We start from the raw sequence: 22607 nt of genomic DNA, 5'->3' as shown, positions 1-22607 counted from the left end.
CCAGATTGGTTCCTGCGATGAGAGGATTGTGTTGTAATGAGCAAATTGGTTCTATGTATTTTGGAGATGAGAAGGGTTCTTACATAGTACAAGACTTTGAAAGAGATAGACAGAGTAGACACTGTGTTCCCTGGCTGGAGAGTCTCAAACATGGGTCAATTATCTGGAACTGAGATGATGGAAATTTAATCGCTCAAAGTGTTATAATATTTTGGAATAGTCTACCCAAGAAGGTTACAAATGCTCCACTGTTGAATATCTCCAAAGCTGAATTTGGTAGACATGTTGTCTCTCAAGCAATCGAGCAATTTGTAGAGTTAGAGAAAGTGATGATTGCAGATCGCTGGAGATCAGAGTCAAGAGAGTGGTGCTGGAAAAGCACAGGTGTTCAGGAATCTTCCGAGGAGCAGGAGGATTGACATTTCAGGCATAAGCCCTTCCTTGGGATTCTTGATGAAGGTCTTATGCTCAAAACATTCGATTCTCCTGCTCCTCGGATGCTGCCTGACCTACTGTGCTTTTCTCGCACCACACTCTCGGATATGTGGAGTTGGCAGGAAATTAGCGTAGTGGCGTTGCTTCCGTTTTTGTAAATAAAATGTAAAGATGTAGCATGGTGAAAGAATTATGTTCTATGATGTCTGTTAAAATGAATATTCATTTTTCCATTTGGCAGATTATTGTGAAAACTTTTCACAGTTTCCATTCTTTTCTACCATCTTGGTATACTTAGGAAGTAATAGTTTTGGAATTATTTTACATACAATTTAAAATTAGTGAAGACTTTACTAATATCATTCTGTAAGAATAATTCACATTGTCAGGACTACTCGTGACTCTAGCATGCATTAATATTTCAAGAAAATGCAGATTGAGTTGAATACATCCAAGTAGAAAGATATACTCAGGCAATATATAATCTATTGAAGATGAACAGTCAAAGCAGTGGATAACAGTCAGCCTGGGAGAATGAATAGTTGCTAATGAGCACCAATACTGACTAAGAATGGGTAATAATCCCAAAATCATTACTTTCTAAGAATACCAAGAAAGTATGAAAAAATGGTAAATTTGAAAAGCTTTCACAATAATCTGTCAAGTGGAGAAATGAATATTCATTTTAACAGTCTTCCTTCCTCTGGAATATAGCTGTCTCACCATGCTGTATCATTGCATTTTGTCCCAAAGGCAAAAGCAATGCCACTACTTCAATCATAATAAAATGCTAATGGCATGGATTTCCTCAGGGATTTCCTGATCACTTAAAATATGTCTTTTAGAATCTTCACCCATCAAAATTTAGTTGATTGTATAAATGCATTGATTGGACATCCGGAAAAAGAAATATCTTTCAATTAACCTTCAGACGCATATATTTGACTTCAAAGCTGAACTTTGAGAAGCCATAGGTCAGTAAAGAGGACCAATTACACCCTTCTAAAGTCCAATGTAATTTGGACAAACGTATTACTTCTCGACTATTTGGGGTTCAAAAAAATAGAAAATTCTTCACAGAAACCTTAGCACATTTAGTGATGTACAGCATTTTGTTAACCTCGTGCTCCAGGTTACCATTGGCAAGTTTGCTTACCATCACACACACACACACACACAGACACTGTTTAGAGTGTGTATGTACATACTATAAAACACCAACTACACTGAAAACATTCATTTTTTTCTTTATTTCATGGCAGGTGTGCATTGCTGACAAGGCCATCATTTCTTGCCCATCCCTAATTGCCCTTCAGCTGTGTTGGTTGCTGGGCTATTTCAGAGGGCAGTTAAGAGTCAACCACCTTGTTGTGGGTCTGGCATCACACAGAGGCTGCACCGGGTAATGATGACACATTTCCTTCCCTATAGGCCTTTAATGAACCAGATATACTTTTTTGTAACAATCAATGGTAGCTTCATGGTATCATTACTGAAACTAGTTTTGCATTTTAGACTTTTATAAATTGAATTTGAATCCCACGAGCAGCCATGATGGGATTTGAACCCATGTCCCCACAGTGTTAATCTGGGTCCTTGGATTACTAGTTCAGTGATATTGCCAGTACACCATCATCTCCCCACTGCACACATTCAAATGACTGACTTCATCATTAGTATTGTATTTCACTCAGTTTTTTGTTCCAACTGCCACGTTGCAGAGAGTCTTGTTCTTAAGTTGGAATTGAGTAATGCTGTCTTATTTATCGGATGTAAAGATGCCATTTCCACAGCTGATTTTCAGGTGAAGCTGGGCAGGCAACCTCAATCTCACAACTCACAAGATAGTTTGAAGATCCCTATTCCATCATTTGGATTAGAACAGTCATCCACTCTGTCACAGGGATTAGGGAGAGGTCTTAAACTCACATCAATCTTTATAATGTGGAAGTAATCATTTCTTTTCATATTTTACTTTAGCTTGTTGGCTCATGGTGCAAGCAGTCAACTTCAGGCTTTTTGCAATCTCTTTGAACAGGGATTGTAGACTGTGGAGCAGTCTGTGAGCATCATTAGCATGAACCCACATGACCTCAGGTAGTGTTCCTATTTGCATGAGCCCAGGGGTAGCCTGGATATCACACTTCTTCTGCTGTAGCATCTATTCCAGCATAAGTGAAGTTTTCAAATAAAGCTGTGTTCACGTAAGCCTATGGAGAGAAATTAACAAGTTTAAATACTTATTACAGGTATATTTATTTTTCCCTACGCCCTCAAAGTACTGATATCTAACTAGGCTGGATGATGCGGGCAATGATATAGTGCCCATTAGAAATGGATACAGACGATTTGATCGCATTTGTTTTATTTATTTTTCATAAGTGGAGATGCCTGGGACTCTAGATATTGCCCATCACTGTGTATCCTTGTGAAGATCATAGTGAGCTGGCTTCTTGAACTGCTGCAAACTGTTTGGTCAGGACACCCACAACACTGTCAGGGAGGAAACTGCAGGCTCTTAACCCAGCTACAATGATGGAATTGGCACTACATTTCCAAGTCTCGATGGTGAGGCAATAAGAAGGAATCTTGAAGCTGATGTTCCCATCTATCTGCTGCCCATGTCATCCTAGATGGTAGTGGTCAAGAGTTTGGAAGGTGCTGCCAAAGAAGAATTGGTAAATTTCTGCAGTAGATGGTACACATTGCTGAATAAGACAGTGCTGGCAGAATTCGGTCTTCACTTTTAATCCATAGATATACCCTCTTGCTAGCCTTACTATTCCCAAATTTATCTGACAGCCATTGAGACAAGTATCACGACCAAGTCTCCAGGTGAAATCAGCAAGGCTAGCCTATGTCAGGGTTGAAACCTTGGACTTTTTTTGGTATGGATATCCCTGCCTGGTTGTTAACTCAGCTTCCCTTAGGATCAACCTACAGACTAAAGAAGGATGCCTTGCATTCTTTTGGATGCTTTCTCTCTTATTTAATGGAGCCATTGCTGCAGCCCAGAGAGTACAACCCCTCTTCTACTGTGAATTAACAGGAATACTTACTAGTGCATAAATATAATATTTCCCTGTCCCTCAAGCAATCATATCTTTGTGTATGACAAAAATGTGGTCAAAGAAATAATTACTTTTACTGCAAATTCACAATCACTTGAACCTAGGGTTCAAATTGTTATTTTTGTTTTGCAAAGGACCATTCAGGGTTAAATACATCTCAGTAGTTTGGGCGGAATTCAAACAGATTCCATGTTCGACTGTTCTAACCTCTCCCACTTTCACTATTAAAGATATATTCATAACCTAATAAACCATAGAGTCAAACCATTACAATCATCACTTTCCAAATCAAGAGACATCGATTTAATGCTCTGAATTATTGATTATGCCAGTGATCAACTCCACTAGTTTTTGACTAGGAGGCAATGTTAGACTAACTCTGTCTCCAAAATACTGATTCAGTGATTGCAAACATCAATTTGATGTGTCATGACAGGCACCAAGACACACACTGAGACCCCTGGATTTCCTTTGTACCTGTGGAGACATTGCAACATATGTGGAATGGGACCTTCTCTTTGTTCTGGAGCCAATGAGTGCTGTGCCCAAATATTGGGATTAAGTTATTGTTGAAGAGAAAGTGAGGACTGCAGATGCTGGAGACCAGAGTTGAAAAATGTGGTGCTGGAAAATCACAGCCCTTCTTCAAGGGCTTATACCCGAAACATCGATTGTCCTGCTCCTCGGATGTTGCCTGGCCTGCTGTGCTTTTCCAGCACCACATTTTTCAACAAATGAGGGTATTGTCAACAACTTCTTACACCTGAGTGGCTTCCCAATTTTTCTGGCGTGCAGGGTAGCAGGTGTAGTGGACAGCAAAGAGGGTTACCTCAGATTACAACAGGATCTGGACATGATAGGGCAGTGGGCTGAGAAGTGGCAGATGGAGTTTAATTCAGTTAAATGCGAGGTGTTGCATTTTGGGAAAGCAAATCTTAGCAGGACTTAGACACTTAATGGTAAGGTCCTATGGAGTGTTGCTGAACAAAGAGACCTTGGAGTGCAGGTTCATAGCTCCTTGAAAGTGGAGTCGCAGGTAGATAGGATAGTGAAGAAGGTGTTTAGTATGCTTTCCTTTATTGGTCAGAGTATTGAGTACAGGAGCTGGGAGGTCATGTTGCGGCTGTACAGGACATTGGTTAGGCCACTGTTGGAATATTGTGTGCAGTTCTGGTCTTTTTCCTATCGGAAAGATGTTGTGAAACTTGAAAGGTTCAGAAAAGATGTATAAGGATGTTGCCAGGGTTGGAGGATCTGAGCTACAGGGAGAGGCTGAACAGGCTGGGGCTGTTTTCCCTGGAGCGTCGGTGGCTGAGGGGTGACCTTATAAAGGTTTACAAAATTATGACGGGCATGGATAGGATAAATAGACAAAGTCTTTTCCCTGGGGTTGGGGAGTCCAGAACTAGAGGGCATGAGTTTAGGGTGAGAGGGGAAAGATATAAAAGAGACCTAAGGGGCAACTTTTCCACGCACAGGATGGTATGTGGATGGAATGAGCTGCCAGAGGATGCGGTGGAGGCTGGTACAATTGCAACATTTAAGTGGCTTTTAGATGAGTAAATGAATAAGAATGGTTTGGAGGGACATGGGCCGGGTGCTGGCAGGTGAGACTAGATTGAGTTGGGATATCTGGTCGGCATGGATGGGAAGGAGCAAAGGGTCTATTTCCATGCTGTACATCTCTATGACTCTATGACTCTAAGTGGACATAAAAGAAGCACCCTTTGGTAACTATCCTCATGTTGGCCCTATACACTTCAATGTTGGACAAAGCTCTTGGACACTTTCCTGGAGGACAATGCAGCATCACTTCCTGTTCAATTTCAGGGCCACGGTGATTGTGGCTACACAGAGGGATTACAAGGGTTTTGGCCAGCTACTCAGGGAAGTTACATGCGCTGCAATCTCTGTGCAAAGAGAGCTCTGCAGAGATGACAAAGAAACTTGAGGAAAACAGAACATATAAAGAAATTAAAAAAAACTTGACCTATTTCTGTGGAAAATCTATATATTTATTCAGTTGAAATTTCCACCCATGACTCCTTTGCATCTGCACACAGCAAGCATTTTGGGCTTCACAACAGCTGTTGTGTAACCCACAACAGAGGCCCTTCAGGTTAGCAGCATTGTTATATCAATAACCAACTGTTCGTGGGTCATTTACATGACTGAGCACTACTCACTACTTGGCTAACAATCCCAAATACTTTTGAATTACCTTTCTTGCTTCAAGCATTCGGTTCAGTTGCACTGAAATCTGTGCAAAGGTCGGTCGCTCATAGGGCCGGTCCCTCCAGCATTGTCTCATGAATTCATAGCTAAGAAAGTTTCAAAAAAGCAACGATAAGCATTTACGCTGGTATACAATATTCGATTTTCTTATTGAATATTTAAGTTACAGCAAGAAATATCAAAGGGGAGAAAGTCAATTTGAGATTTGCCTGTTAATTAACTATAAATTGGCTCCTTGTAAATTGCATGAACTTGGATAGATTAGGCTTGGATTTAATAAAAATCTATTATAAGGAGGCAAAAAAATTAAAATAAGCTGTTTCAATAGAGATAACATTGCATTGAAATAAAAAATGGTGACTTATTTTTATATAAACGTGCCAAAGGCACTTCGCAGGAGTGTTATAGAACACCAAAATATATTAGGAGATAACACTTCAAATGATCAAAATCAAAAAGGTAGGCTTTAAGAGTTGTCTTAAAAGAGGAAAATGAAGCAGAGAGCCAGAGAAACAAACACAAAGAATGCTGGAGAAACTCAGCAGGCCTAGCCACATCTGTGGAGGGAGAAACAGAATTGACATTTCGAGCCTGGTATGACTGTCCTTCAGAAGTAGAGTGGCAAAGAGGTATGGCAAAGCTTGGAGGCTAAGCAATGGAAGGCATCGCCATCAGTGGTGGAACAATTAAAACTGTAGATACACAGGAGGCCAGAATTACAGGAACGGAGTTATCTATGTGTGTTTTAAGGCTGTAGCAAATTAATAAGTGGGGAGAAGCCATAGAGGTAGAATTTCAGGCACTGACCTGAGATAGATTGGAATAATTGAGTCTAGAGTCAAGGCATAATGAGGATTTTAGCAATACATTAACTGACAGAAGAATGAGGTTGCTAATGTTACAGGGTGAAAATTGGTGTCTTAATGATGGTATGAATGTGAAGTTGGAAGCTCATCTGGGATCAAATATATCCCAGTAGAGGGCATATAGTCTACAATTGAATTGTTGGATATGAATTCCAGATAAATTAGGATTAAATTGTTTGGTATTGTCCTCTCCCTTGCATTCTTTGCATATGGCATTGTTTGCATATAAGTATTCACTCAGAGACACATGCACCTTCATTATAAATAATCCTAAATGATGAGCCTGAGATTTCTTAGATAATTGTAAAATTAAAGACTAACCATTAATATTAAAAGTACTGATCAGAATGAGAGAAAAGGCATTTGAAAGAAATATATTAGTGATTCTATTCATGGAATTAAATGGTCACCAGTGTGGAAAACAAATATAAAACAAATAAAGACATAAAACACTAAAAGTTCTAAAAGCTTTGTGAGTATGGTTGAGACTGGGATTCCAGAGTCAGCACGGTGGCTGTAAATACGAGGATCAACAGTTAGACACTCACACTTCATCATCACAATTCAGAGGCTTCTCCATCCGGAAGCCCTGTGGTAATTTCTCATAAAGTTCTGCACATGTCATTCCACAATATGGTGTTCCACCTACAATAAAGAGACAGGAAATAGCACAAAATAAATAGGGAAACTGGACAGACTTCTTTTGATGTTAAGCAACATGAGAGTCCATGACATATAATACAGGCCGCCAAAAAATTCGAAAAGTAAGACAGTGTAATCCCAGCTGAGATTATTATTGGACAAGGCTGAAGGGGTAGGTCACATTTTTGTTTTGTTCTAACAAGGCGGAATTTCACTGAAATACAAACATGCAATGCTGCAGATTTGGTTTTCACAATAAAGCAAAATATTGTTACATAAAATAAATGAATAATTAAATGGAATAAATCAAACAATTCACATATAACATTTTGAAATGCCCAGTAAAAGACAATCACATTAATCCCATCAGCACTTCTTTGCAACACATTCAGGCAGAACTCCCTTCTCTAACATGTCTAGGGCTTAATTTAGTTGTGACTTTGATTCTCTGTCTTGCAAATTCAAAAGCCTTTTCCTTGAGTCTTCACACAACCAAGGTTCAAATAACCCATTTGGAATTTAACAAATCATTTCTGGTCTGGAACTTCCAAACTAAACTCTCTTTACACTGAAGGAACCCATTTCTTAACTGTTTGAAATAATCCCCTTTCTTCTTTCGGCGGCACGCTGGCTCAATGGTTAGCACTGCTGCTTCCTAGCACCAAGGTCCCAGGTTTGATTCCAGCCTTGGGTGATTGTCTGTGTGGAGATTGCACATTCTCCCAGTGTCTGCGTGGGTATCCTCTGGTTACTCCGGTTTCCTCCCACAGTCCAAAGATGTGCAGGTCAGGTGAACTGGCCATGCTAAATTGCCCATAGTGTTCGGTGCATTAGTCAGAGGGAAATGGGTCAGGGTGGGTTACTCTTTGGAGGGTTGGTGTGGACTTGTTGGGCCAAAGGGCCTGTTTCCACATTGTAGGGAATCTAATCTTCAGGATCAACTGTCTTATACAATCAGCTTCAGCCATGATTTCTACAATCTCAAACTAAAGAGAGTTTCTCAGGTTGAAACCTGATAAGAATTATTTAATGTTTGCTTGTAATCAAAACAAATGCCCCTCATTCTTCATGAACTCTTTTTCTTTCATACAGTGTTTCAAAAGAAAAGCTAAGAAATAGAGTCATAGAGTGATACAGTACAGAAACAGAGCCTTTTGTCCAACTCATCCACACTGACTAGACATCCCTATCTGATGTGGTCTCATTTGCCAGCACTTGGCCCATATTCCTCTAAAACCTTCCAATTCATAGACCCAACCAGATGTCTTTTAAATTTTGTAATTGTAACTTGCCTCCATGATTTCCTCTGGGTGCTTGTTCCCCATACATACACCACTCTCAATGTGAAAAAGTTACCTTTCACATCCTTTTTAAATCTTTCCCCTTTCACCTTAAATCTATGCCTTCTAGTTTTAAACTCTGCCACCCTCAGAAAAAGACCTTGTCTATTTACCCTATCCATGTCCCTGATAATTTTATAAGCCTAAGGTCACCCCTCAGTCTCCATTGCTCCAAGGGAAAAAGCCCCAGCCTATTCAGCATCTCCTCCAGCTTAAATACTCCAGTCCTGGCACCATCCTTGTAAATCTTTTCTGCACCTTCTCCAATTTAGTACTATCCTTCCAATAGAAGGGCAAACAGAATTGTATGCAGTATTCTAAAAGTGACCCCATTAATGTCTTAATCTGATTCCTGAAGAAGGGCTCATGCCCGAAACATCGATTCTCCTGCTCCTTGGATGCTGCCTGACCGGCTGCGCTTTTCCAGCAACACATTTTCAGCCCATTAATGCTTTAGACAACTGCAACGAGACATCCCAACTCTTATACTCAGTGTTATGAAAAAATAAGGCTAGCATGCAAGATGCCTTCGTCACTACTCTGTCTATCTGCAATATCACTTTCAAGGAACAATGCACCTGCATCCCTTGGTGTCTTTGTTCAGCAACGCTCCCCAGGGCCCTACCAACTACTGCTTAAGTCCTACCCTAGTTTGGCTCACCAAAATGCAACACCTCACATTTATCTAAATTAATCTCTTACCTGCTACTTCTCAGCCCATTGCTCGTCTGATCAAGATCCCATTTTACTTTACTATCCGCTACAACACCTATTTTGATGTAATCTGCAAACTTACTAACAACACCTTCTATACTCATATCCAAATCATTTATATAATTGATGAAAAGCAGTGGATCCAGCACTGATCCTTGTGACACATCGCTCGTCACAGGCCTCCAGTCTGAAAAACATCCCTCCGCCACCACCCTCTCTTTCCTCAAGTCAGTTTTGTATCCAAAATGCTAGCTTCGACTGGATCCCATGCGATCTAACCTTACTAACCAGTCTAACATGTGTAACCTTGTCAAATGTTTTACTGAAGTCCATACAGACAACGCTCATAAATTCATAAGTTCATAACATATAGGAGCAGATTTAGGCCATTTGGCCCATCGGGTCTGCTCTGCCATTTGGAAATGGCTGATATGGTCCTCACTCCCATTTTCCTGCATTCTCTCCATATCCGTTAAACCCATTACCAATTAAGAATCTGTCTAACTCCTCCTTAAAATTGCACACTGCCCCAGCATCCACTGCACTTCGGCAAATTCCACAGACTCACAACCTTTTGGGAGAAGTAGTTTCTCCTCAACTCTGGTTTAAATTTGCTCCCCCTTATCCTAAGAATATGATCTTTCATCCTAGAATGTCCCACAGGAGGACACATCCATTCCACATCTATTTTAACCACATCTTTTATTATTTTGAATACCTCAGTTTGATCTCCCCTCATCTATTGCTCTGTCTTCAATCTTCTTTGTCACCTCTTCAAAAAAACTCAATCAAGTTAGTGAGACACAATGTCCCTCAAACAAAGCCATGCTGACTACCCTAATCAGTCCTAGACTTTCCAAATGCATCTAAATCCTGTCCCTCAGATTATCCACCACTGATCTAAGTCTCACCATTCTGTAGTTCTCAGGCTTCTCCTTATAGTCTTTTAAAAATAATGGCATCACATTAGCCACCCTCTAGTCTTCTGCCACCTCAGTCATGGCTATTGCTGGTGCAAATATCTCAGAAAGGGGTCCAGAAATTTCTTCCCTAGCTTCCCAAAATGTTCTGGGAAACACCTGATCATGCCCCGGGGATTTATCTACCTTTATGCTTTTTAAGACTTTCAGCACTTCCTACTCTATAATATGGACACTTTTCAAGATATCACCATTTATTTCCTCAAGTTCTCTTGCTTCCACGTCCTTCCCGACAGTAAATACTTGCAAGTTAGTCATGAACACCTTCATTGACAGACAAATGTCACAAGCCACATATCAAAATACAAAATAAATGTTTTGGATACAGAACTGGCTCAAAGGTAGAAGACAGAGGGTGGTGGTGGAGGATTGTTTTTCAGACTGGAGGCCTGTGACCAGTGGAGTGCCACAAGGATCGGTGCTGGATCCTCTACCTTTTGTTATTTACATAAATGATTTGGATGCAAACATAAGAGGTACAATTAGTAAATTTGCAGATGACACCAAAATTGGAGGTGTAGTGGACAGCGAAGAGGGTTACCTCAGATTACAACATGATCTGGACCTGATGGGCCAATGGGCTGAGAAGTGGCAGATGGAGTTTAATTCAGATAAATGCGAGGTGCTGCATTTTGGGAAAGCAAATCTTAGCAGGACTTAACTACTTAATGGTAAGATCCTAGCGAGTGTTGCTGAACAAAGAGACCTTGGAGTGCAGGTTCATAGCTCCTTGAAAGTGGAGTCGCAGGTTGATAGGATAGTGAAGAAGGCGTTTGGTATGCTTTCAACTATTGGTCAGAGTATTGAGTCCAGGAGTTGAGAGGTCATGTTGCGGATGTACAGGACATTTGGTTAGACCACTGTTGGAATATTGCATGCAAATCTGGTCTCCTTTCTATTGGAAAGATGTTATGAAGTGGTACGTGTATGGAATGAGCTGCCAGAGGATGTGGTGGAGGCTGGTACAAGTGCGACATTTAAGTGGCATTTGGATGGGTATATGAATAGGAAGGGTTTGGAGGGATATGGGCCGGGTGCTGGCAGGTGGGACTAGATTGGGTTGGGATATCTGGTTGGCATGGACAGGTTGAACCGAAGGGTCTGTTTTCATGCTGTACATCTCTATGACTCTATATAAATCTTACACCTTACATCACAGAGGGATGTAAATGGTAGCATAGTTATGATGTTACCAGACCATAACCCAGAGGACTTGGCTTCTGTCCAGGTAGCCAGAATGCAGGCTGCTGGTGCTGGTAAAATACAAGGGAACCATGTGTGACTGCTCCCTAATGCAATCCAGAAAGGTTCTCCAGCAGTGGCCAGCTCACCTGCAGATTACCTGTCCTTCCAGGTGAGACAGAGGTTCACCTGCCTCTCCTCCAACCTAGTTTACTGCATCAGGTGCTCCCAATGTGGTCTTTTTTACATCGGTGAGACCAAATGTAAACTTAGGGAACGGGTCGGCGAGCATCTCAGCTGGTCCCGCAAGGGCTGACCGAACCTCTGCGGTCATTTTAATTCCCCTTCCCACTTCCTTTCCGACATGACCATCCTTGGCCTCCTCCATTGCCACAATGAACCAAACTGCAAATTGGAGGAACAACACCTCATCTTCTGCCTGGGCAGCCTACAACCCGGAGGACTCAACATTGAGTTCTCCAATTTCTAATAACCTCCCTTCCTATCCCCCGACCCCTTTCCCAGCCCCTCCCAATCGCTTCCACCACTCCCTGCCACCAACCGGATGCATTCCTCCCATTGACCAACCAGGTCATATCCTCAACCTGTATTCACCTATTCCCCACTTCACCACCCTAACCCCGCCACCCTCTTTTATTGCACCTCCCCTTCTCATGAAGAAGGGTTACACCCAAAACATCGACTTCTCCACCTCCTGATGCTGCCTGGCTTGCTGTGTTCTTCCAGCCTCCTGCTTGTCTATACTGTAGATCACCTGGCTATTCTCCATGAAGCTAGACGATCAGTTTTCATAATTATGACATCCATTAGTTGTAATTAAATGGCCTACAGCATTTTGCAGGCTGTACTGTAGTCTTACTATTACATGGGAGGATTGCTAATTACTTGATGGCCGCCTGTATGCCAGCAATCAGGGAGGCCTTTTACCCCTGAGCATCTTGATTATTTGTTTTTCATAAATTCTGACTTGTATTATATTGTTCTTCTGCACTGTTGCAGGCAGACTCAGGAGAATTTAAAATGGTGAATGGACAAACCACATAGGAACTGAATAACTATTAAGTGCCTGCCTTGACTAAGGAAAATATAAGCAAATTCCAAAAATTAGAGATCCAAGGGACTAGGGAGTTTAAGGAATTGAAAGAAATTAGTTTGAATAACAATGGTGTGTTGGAGAATCTAACGGGAGAAAAGGTTAATACGTGCCCACAACCTGACATTTTGCATGCTACAGTGTTGAAAGAAACAGTGGAGAGATAGTGAATGATTCTGGAATGGATCCTGCAGATTTAGTGGTAGAAAATATCACCCATGACTTGAGAATAGCTGCAAAGAGAAAATGCGGAATTACGGACCTGTTGGTTTCCATTAGGTTGTAGGGAAAATGATGAGATAAACGATGGACACCAGGATCAATACGAACTGATTGAACATAATCAACATGAACAAATGAATGGAAAATCATGTCTAATGAACTGTTGGGAGTTTTTTTGAGAAGTATTAACAAATGGGAGTCAATGAATATAGTGGATTTTCAGAAAGCTTTTGGTAAAGTCTCCTTCAAGAGGTTGGTTAGCAATATTAAAGAATATGGGAGTGAAGGTAATATGCAGGTTTTTGCTAACATGCAAAAATAGACTAGAACTAAACAGATGCTTCTCACTTTGGCAGGCTGTGACTCGGATAAGTATTTGGGCCTTAGCTGTTCACAATATATATTGATTTAAACATGGAGAACAAATGTTATATATCCATGCTTGTGGATGACACAAAGCTAAGTCAGAATATGTGCTGTGAGGAAGATACAGAGTGGCCTCAAAAGGATTTGGACAGTCTTCAAACTGGGCAAGAATATGGCAGATGAAATATAATGTGGAAAAATGTGAGGTGATCTGCTTTTAGTATGAGGAACATATACAGTGTACTTCTTGCATTCCAAAAGATTAGAAAGTGTAAACATACAAAGATTTCTGGGTGACTGTTAATAGGTCATTGGAGACTAACATGCAGGTGCAACGAACAATTGTGAGTGCTAATAGAATATTAACTTTATCGCAAGATGATTTGTGTGCAGGAATAGTGAAGTCATACTTCAATTTTATACAGTTGAAACTTTATTGCTGGAACAGCCCAGCAGGTCAGGCAGCATCCAGGGAACAGGAGATTCGACGTTTCGGGCACATTCCTGAAGAAGGGCCTGTGCCCGAAACGTCGAATCTCCTGTTCCCTGGATGCTGCCTGACCTGCTGGGCTGTTCCAGCAATAAAGTTTCAACTTTGATCTCCAGCATCTGCAGACCTCACTTTCTCCTCTTCAATTTTATACAATCTTGGTTAGACCTGGAGCATCCCAGACGTAATTCTGATCATAAGAACATAAGAACTAGAAGCAGCAGTAGATCATCAAGCCCTTCGAGCTTGCTCTGCCACTCAGTAAGATCATGGCTAACCTTCTCGTGGACTCAACTCCACTTACCTGTGTTTTCACCATATTCCTTAATTCTTCAAAAAAGTACCTTAGCTTTGAAAAATAATTACTGAAGTAGCGTTAACTACTTCCCTATGCAAGGAATTCTATAGATTAACAACCCTCTCTGTGAAGAAGTTCCTTCTCAGTTCAGTTCTAAACCTGCTTCCTCTAATCTTGTGGCCATCCCCTCTTGTCCTAGTCTCACCTACCAGTGGGAACATCTTATCTATTTCTATTTTATTGATTCCCTTCATAATTTTACATGTTTCTGTAAGATCCCTACCTCCCCCCACTCTCCATTCTTCTGAATTCCAATGAATATAATCCCAGTCTACTCAGCCTGTCCTCATAAAACAACTCCCTCAACTCCGGAATCAACCTAGTGAACCTTCTCTGTATCCCTGTCATTGCCAGTACATCCTTTCTTAAGTAAGGAGATCAAATCCGCACACAGTACCCCAGGTATGGCCTCACCAGCACCTCGTACAGCTGTAACATTACCTCTCAGCTTTGAGCAATTAATTCTCTGCTTGTAACCCTTAAGCAATGAAGGACAAAATTCCATTTACCTTCCTAATTACGTGTTGCACCTGCAGACCAACCTTCTGCAATTCATGCACAAGGACACCCAGGTTCCTCTGCAAATCAGCATGCTGCAACTTTTTACTATTCAAAAAATTATCTACTTTGCTGTTACTCCTCCCAAAATGTATGACTTCACATTTACTAACATTGTATTCCATCTGCCAGACCTTCACCCACTCATCCAATGATCTATATTCCTCTACAAAGTTTCACAGTCCTCTGCACACTTTGTTCTGCCACTCATCTTAGTGTCATTGGCAAATTTTGACACTGTACATGTGGTCCCCAACTCCAAATTATCTATATAAATAATTGTGGTCCCAACACTGATCCCTGAGGTACACCACCAGTCACTGATTGCCAGCCAGAATAGCACTCATTTATCCCCACTCTTTGCTTCCTGACAGTTAACCAATCCTCTATCCACGCTAATACTCTACCCCTAACATCATGCATTTTATGCAGCAACCGCATGTGCAGCACCTTGTCAAAGGTCTTTTGGAAAGCTAGGTACACCACATCCACTGGGTCCCCATTGTCCACCTTGCTTGAAATGTCTTCATAGAATTCCAAAAGATTTGTGAAGCATGACCTGCCCTTCATCAACCCATGCTGCGTCTGCACCATGAGACAATTTCTTTCGAGATGCCCTACTATTTCTTCCTTGATAATAGACTCAAGCATCTTCCCCACTACAGAGGTTAAGCTTATGGTCTATAATTCCCCATTTTTTGTCTACTTGCCTTTTTAAACAGTGGCATCACATTTGCTATTTTCCAATCTGCTGGGACTGCTCCAGAGTCTAGCGAATTTTAGAAAATCCGCCAGTCCACCTGCTATTTCTCCCGCCATCTTTTTTAGTACCCTGGGATGCATTCCATCAAGGCCAGAAGACATATCCATCCTTAGCTCCATCAGCTTATCCAACACTACTTCTTCTGTAATAATAATTGTTTCCAGGTCCTCACCTACCTCTGTCTCTTTGTCACTTACTGGCATGTTATTAGTATCCTCCGCTGTGAAGACCGATGCAAAGTACCTGTTCAATGCCTCAGCCATTTCATCATATCCCATAACTAACTGCCCCTTCTCATTTTCTAAAGGACCAACATTTACTTTAGCCACTCAGTTCATTTTATGTATTTATAGAAACTTTTGCTATCTGTCTTTATATTCTGTGCTAGCTTTTTCTCATATTCTATCTTACTTTTCTTTATGGCTTTCTGTTGACCTTTAAAGTTTTCCCAATCTTCCCACTGCCCAAATATATTGCCAGCAACTCCTGGTGTTCACCTCTGCCTCTGCTCCTGTAAAATGCGAGCCTCGATGCTAGAGGTGAGTTTTAAAATTTTTTGCTCACTTTCCCGACAGCCTCCTGCCTAATGCTCCCACACTTCCTGCTGCTGGAACAACAATGGCAGGCCGTGATGCTAGAGGTGAGTTTTTAAATCTTTTTTTCATTCAGAATAAAAACATACAATCCAAAAAACAAATGTGGGTTGATCTCACTTACCAAGACTGACAATCTCCCATAACAACACTCCAAATGACCAGCTGAAGGAAGATAAAATTCATATGAGAATCATTTGCAATTAGATTAACAGACAATAAAATTTGAACAGCATGCCATCACTCATAGCTCAGTAACAGTAATAATCTAACAGGTCCAACAGCAGGAATTGGATGCCGACAGTGGGGAGAATAATTTTGATAGCTCCATGCAGTAAGTAGTCACTGGTTGTCTGGAGTAATCCTTATGGTTCTGAGTAATATCTAAGCATCGATAATGAGTACTATCTTGACATTTCCAAGCAAAGAGTGGGCTTTGATTGTAGGATATTCTAAATGCAATGACTCTGAGCAATAACTGATATTTGTTAGGGGACAAATATCGGTTTTATTTTTAGTTTATAATTGTTTCCTATGCAATGCGATAAAAAGTTTAAAGTGTAGGTTATTTTACAAATGTTGCTTCCTTAGAATTGCTTGTGCCATTGTTTGTCTTGAGCCTTGGGAATGGTACTATGTAGACATACAGAGGAATAGTATTATGCAGCAACACTGCTTCTTCAACAACAACCACTTAGTTAGTTGGAGGCTCGATCAGTTGCCTGTGGAAACATGTTTATATCTTGAGAGTTTTCTTTCCCTTCATTTTGTGCTTGACCCTTCAATATTTCATGCACTGCAGCCTTGGCTTAAGAGGCTAACAGACTGAATTGCTTTCTGAGATCCTCCAAAGGCTTTCAGAATTATTATCAGGCTAACTTTATCTGGGCACAATTTTCCTCCCATGGTTTGCATGGTGTAGTCTGAAAAATAACTGAAGTAACAGAAATCCAGGAAACATTTTCTTTTGGAGTATCTTGCGGCATGTACCGCTGGATACAAACTGTGGCTGAATGAACACCAGCTGCTTCCTGAGAAAAGTTATCTTTACATGCGTGGTTCCGAATGAGCACATCACCGAAGTCATATTTCCTGCAGAATCAGCTTGATATCAAATTACAGAAACTTCTCCTCAGGAGTGTAGGTCCACTCTGCATCATCAGCATTTAATCATTGGTGCGTGTCAGTACTTTCTTAGATCTATATCCCACTGAAGTACCAAATTAAAGATAAATGGGGTGAGAGGAATTGATCATTCAATAGAATAACAATATATTATTAAGATGCTGAACATCAAGAAAACAGGTCTGAGAAGAAATAGCATTGAGGAAACCTTGATTAAGAAGCAGGTGACAGAAGAAAAACTGCCAGACTTATATTTATTGGAAAATAGATAGGTATGAATGCTGTAAAGACATAACCTGCTAGATAGTAGCCTATGTATTAGGAACTGCAACAGTATATAGAGTCATAGAGCTATACAGACCCTTCAGTCCATCTCATCCATGACGACTAGATATCCTACATTCATCTAGTTCCATTTGCCAGCAATTGGCCCATATCCCTCTCAACCCTTCCTATTCATATACTCATTCAGATACCTTTTAATGTTGTAATTGTATCAGCCTCCACCACTTCCTCTAGCAGCTCATTCCATACATGCAACATCCTCTGCATGAAAAAGTTGCCCCTAAGGTCCCTTTTAAATCTTTTCCTTTTAAATATAAAGCATTGGTTAGAAGCTTAATGGTGAAAGAGGCAGGAGGAAGTTCAATGGTGGTAGTCTGCCTAAGTAAATGACAGCCACCAAATGGATACAAGATATAGAACAAAAAACAATAGAGGACCAGCAAGGCCTCTGTACAAAAGTTCAACTATAGGGAAGGCAAATAATGTTCTATAGTATACGTCAAATGTTTAGGAAAAGATGTTATAAGGCCATAATGATTACAAAATGTTGAGATTCATTTGTGGAAGAGTAGACATAAAATTAGGTTTATTATCAATATTCTTATTTTGATTACATGGAGCACTATATGTTTTTATTATTCTTTCAGAGTCAGCATTTATTGCCTGTCTCTAATTACCCTTCACAACTGAATCGCTACTGTTCATCTCTTGCAGGCACACCTATAGCGCTGGTAGGAAAGTAGTTCCAAGAATTTGATCCAGTGATGTTGAAGGAATGGCAACATATTTTCAAATCAGGATAGAGTTTGGCTTGGAATGGAACTTGTAAATTCCCAAGTATCTACTACCATTGGCATTCCAAGTGTTAGAGATCACAGATTTGGGAGGAAGGATTGCTGAGTTACTGTAATGTATCTTCTGTACACAATATTGCCACTGTGCACCAGTGGTGGCTGGAATCAATCTTTGAGGGTTAAGATTTGTTCCGCACAATAAAAAAGGACATTGAAGCACTAGAGAAAGATTAAAAGGATGTAAATACTGGGATAAGATTTGTAAAAGGAACAATAGGTATCAAGAGCTTTTTGCATAAAATATGATTACCACATGCAAAGGAACTTTGAGATACACTAATTACAAATCCCGAGATTATTTAGGAAACAAATAAATTCTGGAATTGGGGGAGCTGGGATCTTTCTAATGCATGAATCAAGATGCATTGAATGATCTTTCTCATAATTAACTTGTAATTAGTGGTCAATTAAGAAATGCCTGCTGTAGAGCTTTGAGTTGTGAAATGAATTTGACAGTGCAGAGGGACCTGTCTGTAAGGTCCAATGATGGAGAATAAAGCCAAATTTCAGCCAAAAATGACAGTCAAGATGTACCTCCCCAAGGCTCAATGGTAAAGACATAACTATTTATCATTCTGTGTTAGCAATTTGTCTCATTGGATTGGATTTTATGGGGTACCCTGCCTCATAAAATGGAGGCAGTTATGTGGCAGAAAGCAGTCTGCTAAATTTTTGTGCCCCTTGAGCTTTCAAATCAGTCAGTGCAGAAGATAAACTTCGGCCTGGTGACTCTGGAAGGATATTTGAATGGGTGCAGAAATGGAGAGACTAAATACTTTAACAAACATTCGGTTATAAAAATGACTGCATACGGTGACACATATTATTCCAGTCCTTAGTGGAAAGAAACTCCCTCATCAATCATTTCAGCACATCACACTGCTGAAAGTTACTGTGATTGACCTTAGACACATAAACCGTGTTGTGGAACTACCTTGCTTCAATATGCTGTAAAAATCACTTTTAATCAGAAGTTTCTATCATTTTAAATTGTGAGGTCTGTTTGGTACATCTCACACCGATGCTATCACTGATTTTCTTTTATGGTCGGCAATGTTTAATTGGACTCTGTTTGACGAATGAATAGATTTTGTTTGCTTACTGTGAATCTTGCTATAAGTCCTAGCATGCTTCCAATTGACTGGCTGATAGCAGTATCAGGAGACACTCTGACATAGAATAGCTCGGAGTCAGTCACCACAACCAGATACAGTTGGTTTACTCTCACCTCTCCATACAATGATGTCAATTAGATTTGTGCAAATGCAGGATAATCTTTAACTTCAAGAATATTTATTAAAGGAGAAAACTAATAAACAAAATGGCATTACCACATTAGAAATTGAGGTTTAATTGTTAGTTTGATGGAAGAAAGAATCAGGATAGGAATTCTTTTAATAACAATTGGGGGAAGCATCTCTTTAAAACCGACAAAAATTACAGATGCAGTTTTCAATTTCAGAGTCCAGTTGATTGGCCTGAGTATGCAATTCTTGCTTGACCTTGCTTTTGACTTAGTTCAATAGAAAGAAAAATTGGTCAGGGATTATAATGGGTACCTGCATAAAACCTCATCTCTCCTGTACACAGATTGTTGAAAATCACATCCCAGAAACGTTATCACGGCATAACTCCATGTGCTCTATTCTCTATTTTACATGTTCAAGCTTTGCTAACTGCAGCTCATTATCATGGTATCTTTAGGGGCAAGGTGAGGAGATAGCCCGAGAATTATCTCAGCTTATACAGGTTTTGAATCCATGCTGTCGGCACTATTCTATGCTACACTGCATTAATCTCGCATACTGTGCTAACTTTTCCCTAATGGCCCCATTTGAAACAAAAACAGAAATTGCTGGAAAAGCTCAGCAGGCCTGGCAGCATCTCTGGAGAGAAATCAGAGTTAACTTTTTGGGTCAAGTGACCCTTCCTCAGAACCACTCAAAGACTGTTGCTTCCTATTTTCTCATAAAAGCCTACACGCAAGGTGAGATGCCACTGGTTGCATTAGTACATCAGTGAGTAACATACAAAGTGACTTGAACTGAACTAGTGTCAAAATTCTCTTTCTTATTAGTGGTTACTCACACGTCACTTTTAGTTGTATAGACGCTGTAGTTTAAGGATTCAATTGCCATCCACCGCACTGGAAGCCTTCCCTAAACAATTCACAGGGGAACAAAATGAGCGACTCTTTAAAGTTTGACATGTTGAAGGATAAAAGCATTAGTGTAGCATTCACACTTAAAAAACAAAACAAGTATGACTGTTCTAGGTTTGAGGAATCAGAACAAACGAAACAAGTAGTAAAAGCAAATAGACAGTGGGGACTTTTCATTTTGCTCTCAATAGGATAATTCATTATAAATACCAATGTAATGTGAAAACATTATACTGTATGAGAGTAGCGAGTGTTGATTAATTGGATTCTGATTGGCTGAGGCAAAACCATGGTGTATGCACCAGTTAATGATGAATGACAATTAACTGCCAGGATTGGTTTAAACTTTCAAGCCGGTAGGTTGGCTGTGATTGGTCAAGGCCAGAGAAATGAGCCAGAGAATGGCTATCATCTACAGTGTAGATACATGTTCTTCTTGCAAAGAACAGAGCCCCTTGTAATAACATATGTAGCTTCCTGAGCACAAATGTGCATCACACTGTGAGTCCAATAAAGAATCCTAAATTGGTTGTCCACATAATTCTTGGCACACTCAGAATTGTTTAGAAAATATTGTCCAATCATAGAATCACATCTAATGTTGGATGATGTTATATCTTTTACGAGTATGGTTTACTTGCTTGCTGGTAAAAGCTGAAAGAATATGCTGTTTGATATGATCTGCCTAAATCTAAAGGTTTATAGTATAGAGTATGAACACCAGGAATAATAAAAAGAAGCGTAGTAGCATGAATATGTTAGAGAAAATTACAATGAAGACTGAAGCGGATGCGATCACACTGGAATAACATAGGAGCAGAAAATGGCACGTGATGCATGAGTTAGAAGGATATTGATAGTAATTTACTGATGAGCCCAATCTTGTGAGAAGGGGACAAAAACTCCATAATCCTCCATGCTTCAGAAACCTGAATGATAAGTAAAGATTCGTAGAAGAAAATGAGGCATTTGAAACATGGATGCTGAGACATAAATTTCATATACAGACCACCTACTTGAAGTCGTAAGAGTGAAAAGAACTTCATAAAGTACAGTTTGTTGTGTCAAAACCTTTTTTTCAATCAACTTTCCTGTTACTTGAATACATCATATATTTTAATTGAACAAGTATGAGGAGACCTGACTGGCTAAATAAACCTTTTTCACAATTTTTTAGAAAGTGATGCAGAAATGTTAGTACTGTATTTGATAAGAGCTGAAAAGCTACACAAATCTCTTCAGGAGTACAAAGGAGAGGATGTCAGAAAGAGGGATAGGCCGAGACATAGTTGGATGACAGATCTCACTGACTGGTCGCAGGTGAGTGACAGTGGACATGTCAGGATGACACAGGACAGATCGGCTGGGCACACCATGATAGCAGATCTCCTGGCAGGAGTAGCTACAGGTGGCAGAAGCAAAATAAGGTTCTTTATATAAACGATTATAGCTTAGAGCATAAAAAATATACATATTACATTCGTTGTAATTAGACACAAAGCTAACATTTATAAGAAATTGAGAAATGAATGTGACTCATTATTTACCCTGCATGATCCCACAAACAGATGAGATGTATTATCAATTGATCTACATGTATTTGTTGAAGAATCAATGTTGGCTGTCGCACCACGAGAATTTTCTCTCTGCTTTAAATCACACCATAGGATCCTTGATGCCTACCATGGCCACAGGGACCTGTGGATGTGGCATTGATCTAATATTTCATTTGAAGGTGGCACTCAGGAAATTTCAACTCCTCAGGAATTCACCAAAAGTGAATAGGTAATGTTCCAAAGCCACTATCGGCATTGTAAGATATTATACGGCAAGATAATTCATGGGTGGCATTAATGATGGAGAAATATAAAAACATCCTGTTGGATAAAATACTTTTGTATTCCAATCTTACCATTGTCTTTTTTACATACACCTCTTCCCCTCGGGAAAGTCCAAAGTCTGCGATTTTCGCCACAAGATTTTCTCCCACTAACACATTTCTGGCTGCGAGATCCCTATGAATGAACTGAGACAATTCTTGCATCAGATTTGGAAACAGCAGAGTACTTCAGCATGAAGCAGTGATCAAAGATTAATTCACAGTGGGATTCAGACTCAATGAAATGAAAATGGTCATCTGTGCAATTTTTTTGTGACTTTATGTGAAAGCTCATGTACCACTGTCTCAGCAGATTTCCACGTGTTGATGTGTAAGTGGATAAAGCACACTGACAACTGCACTTAGTGGGAGTG

The 22607-nt window shown here is 40.1% G+C and overlaps 1 protein-coding gene across 2 annotated transcripts in view; it reads right to left on the bottom strand.

The window, feature by feature from the left end:
- Positions 1–1666: 1666 nt before the first annotated feature.
- The window catches only part of tie1 (tyrosine kinase with immunoglobulin-like and EGF-like domains 1), an 89599-nt gene continuing 68658 nt past the window's right edge, over positions 1667–22607 (bottom strand). For both annotated transcript variants that reach the window (XM_043698905.1, XM_043698906.1), the window contains 6 exons: positions 22267–22380; positions 20282–20352; positions 16054–16094; positions 7156–7252; positions 5728–5827; positions 1667–2645 (listed from right to left, as the gene is read on the bottom strand). In XM_043698905.1, coding sequence (XP_043554840.1) covers positions 2574–2645; positions 5728–5827; positions 7156–7252; positions 16054–16094; positions 20282–20352; positions 22267–22380 — 495 coding nt within the window. In that variant the 3' untranslated portion in view covers positions 1667–2573. The remainder of the gene's footprint in view (positions 2646–5727; positions 5828–7155; positions 7253–16053; positions 16095–20281; positions 20353–22266; positions 22381–22607) is intronic.

Source organism: Chiloscyllium plagiosum, chromosome 11 (genome assembly GCF_004010195.1).
Source record: "Chiloscyllium plagiosum isolate BGI_BamShark_2017 chromosome 11, ASM401019v2, whole genome shotgun sequence".
Classification (NCBI taxonomy): Eukaryota; Metazoa; Chordata; class Chondrichthyes; order Orectolobiformes; family Hemiscylliidae; genus Chiloscyllium; species Chiloscyllium plagiosum.
This window is presented reverse-complemented; position numbering and strand designations above follow the sequence as displayed.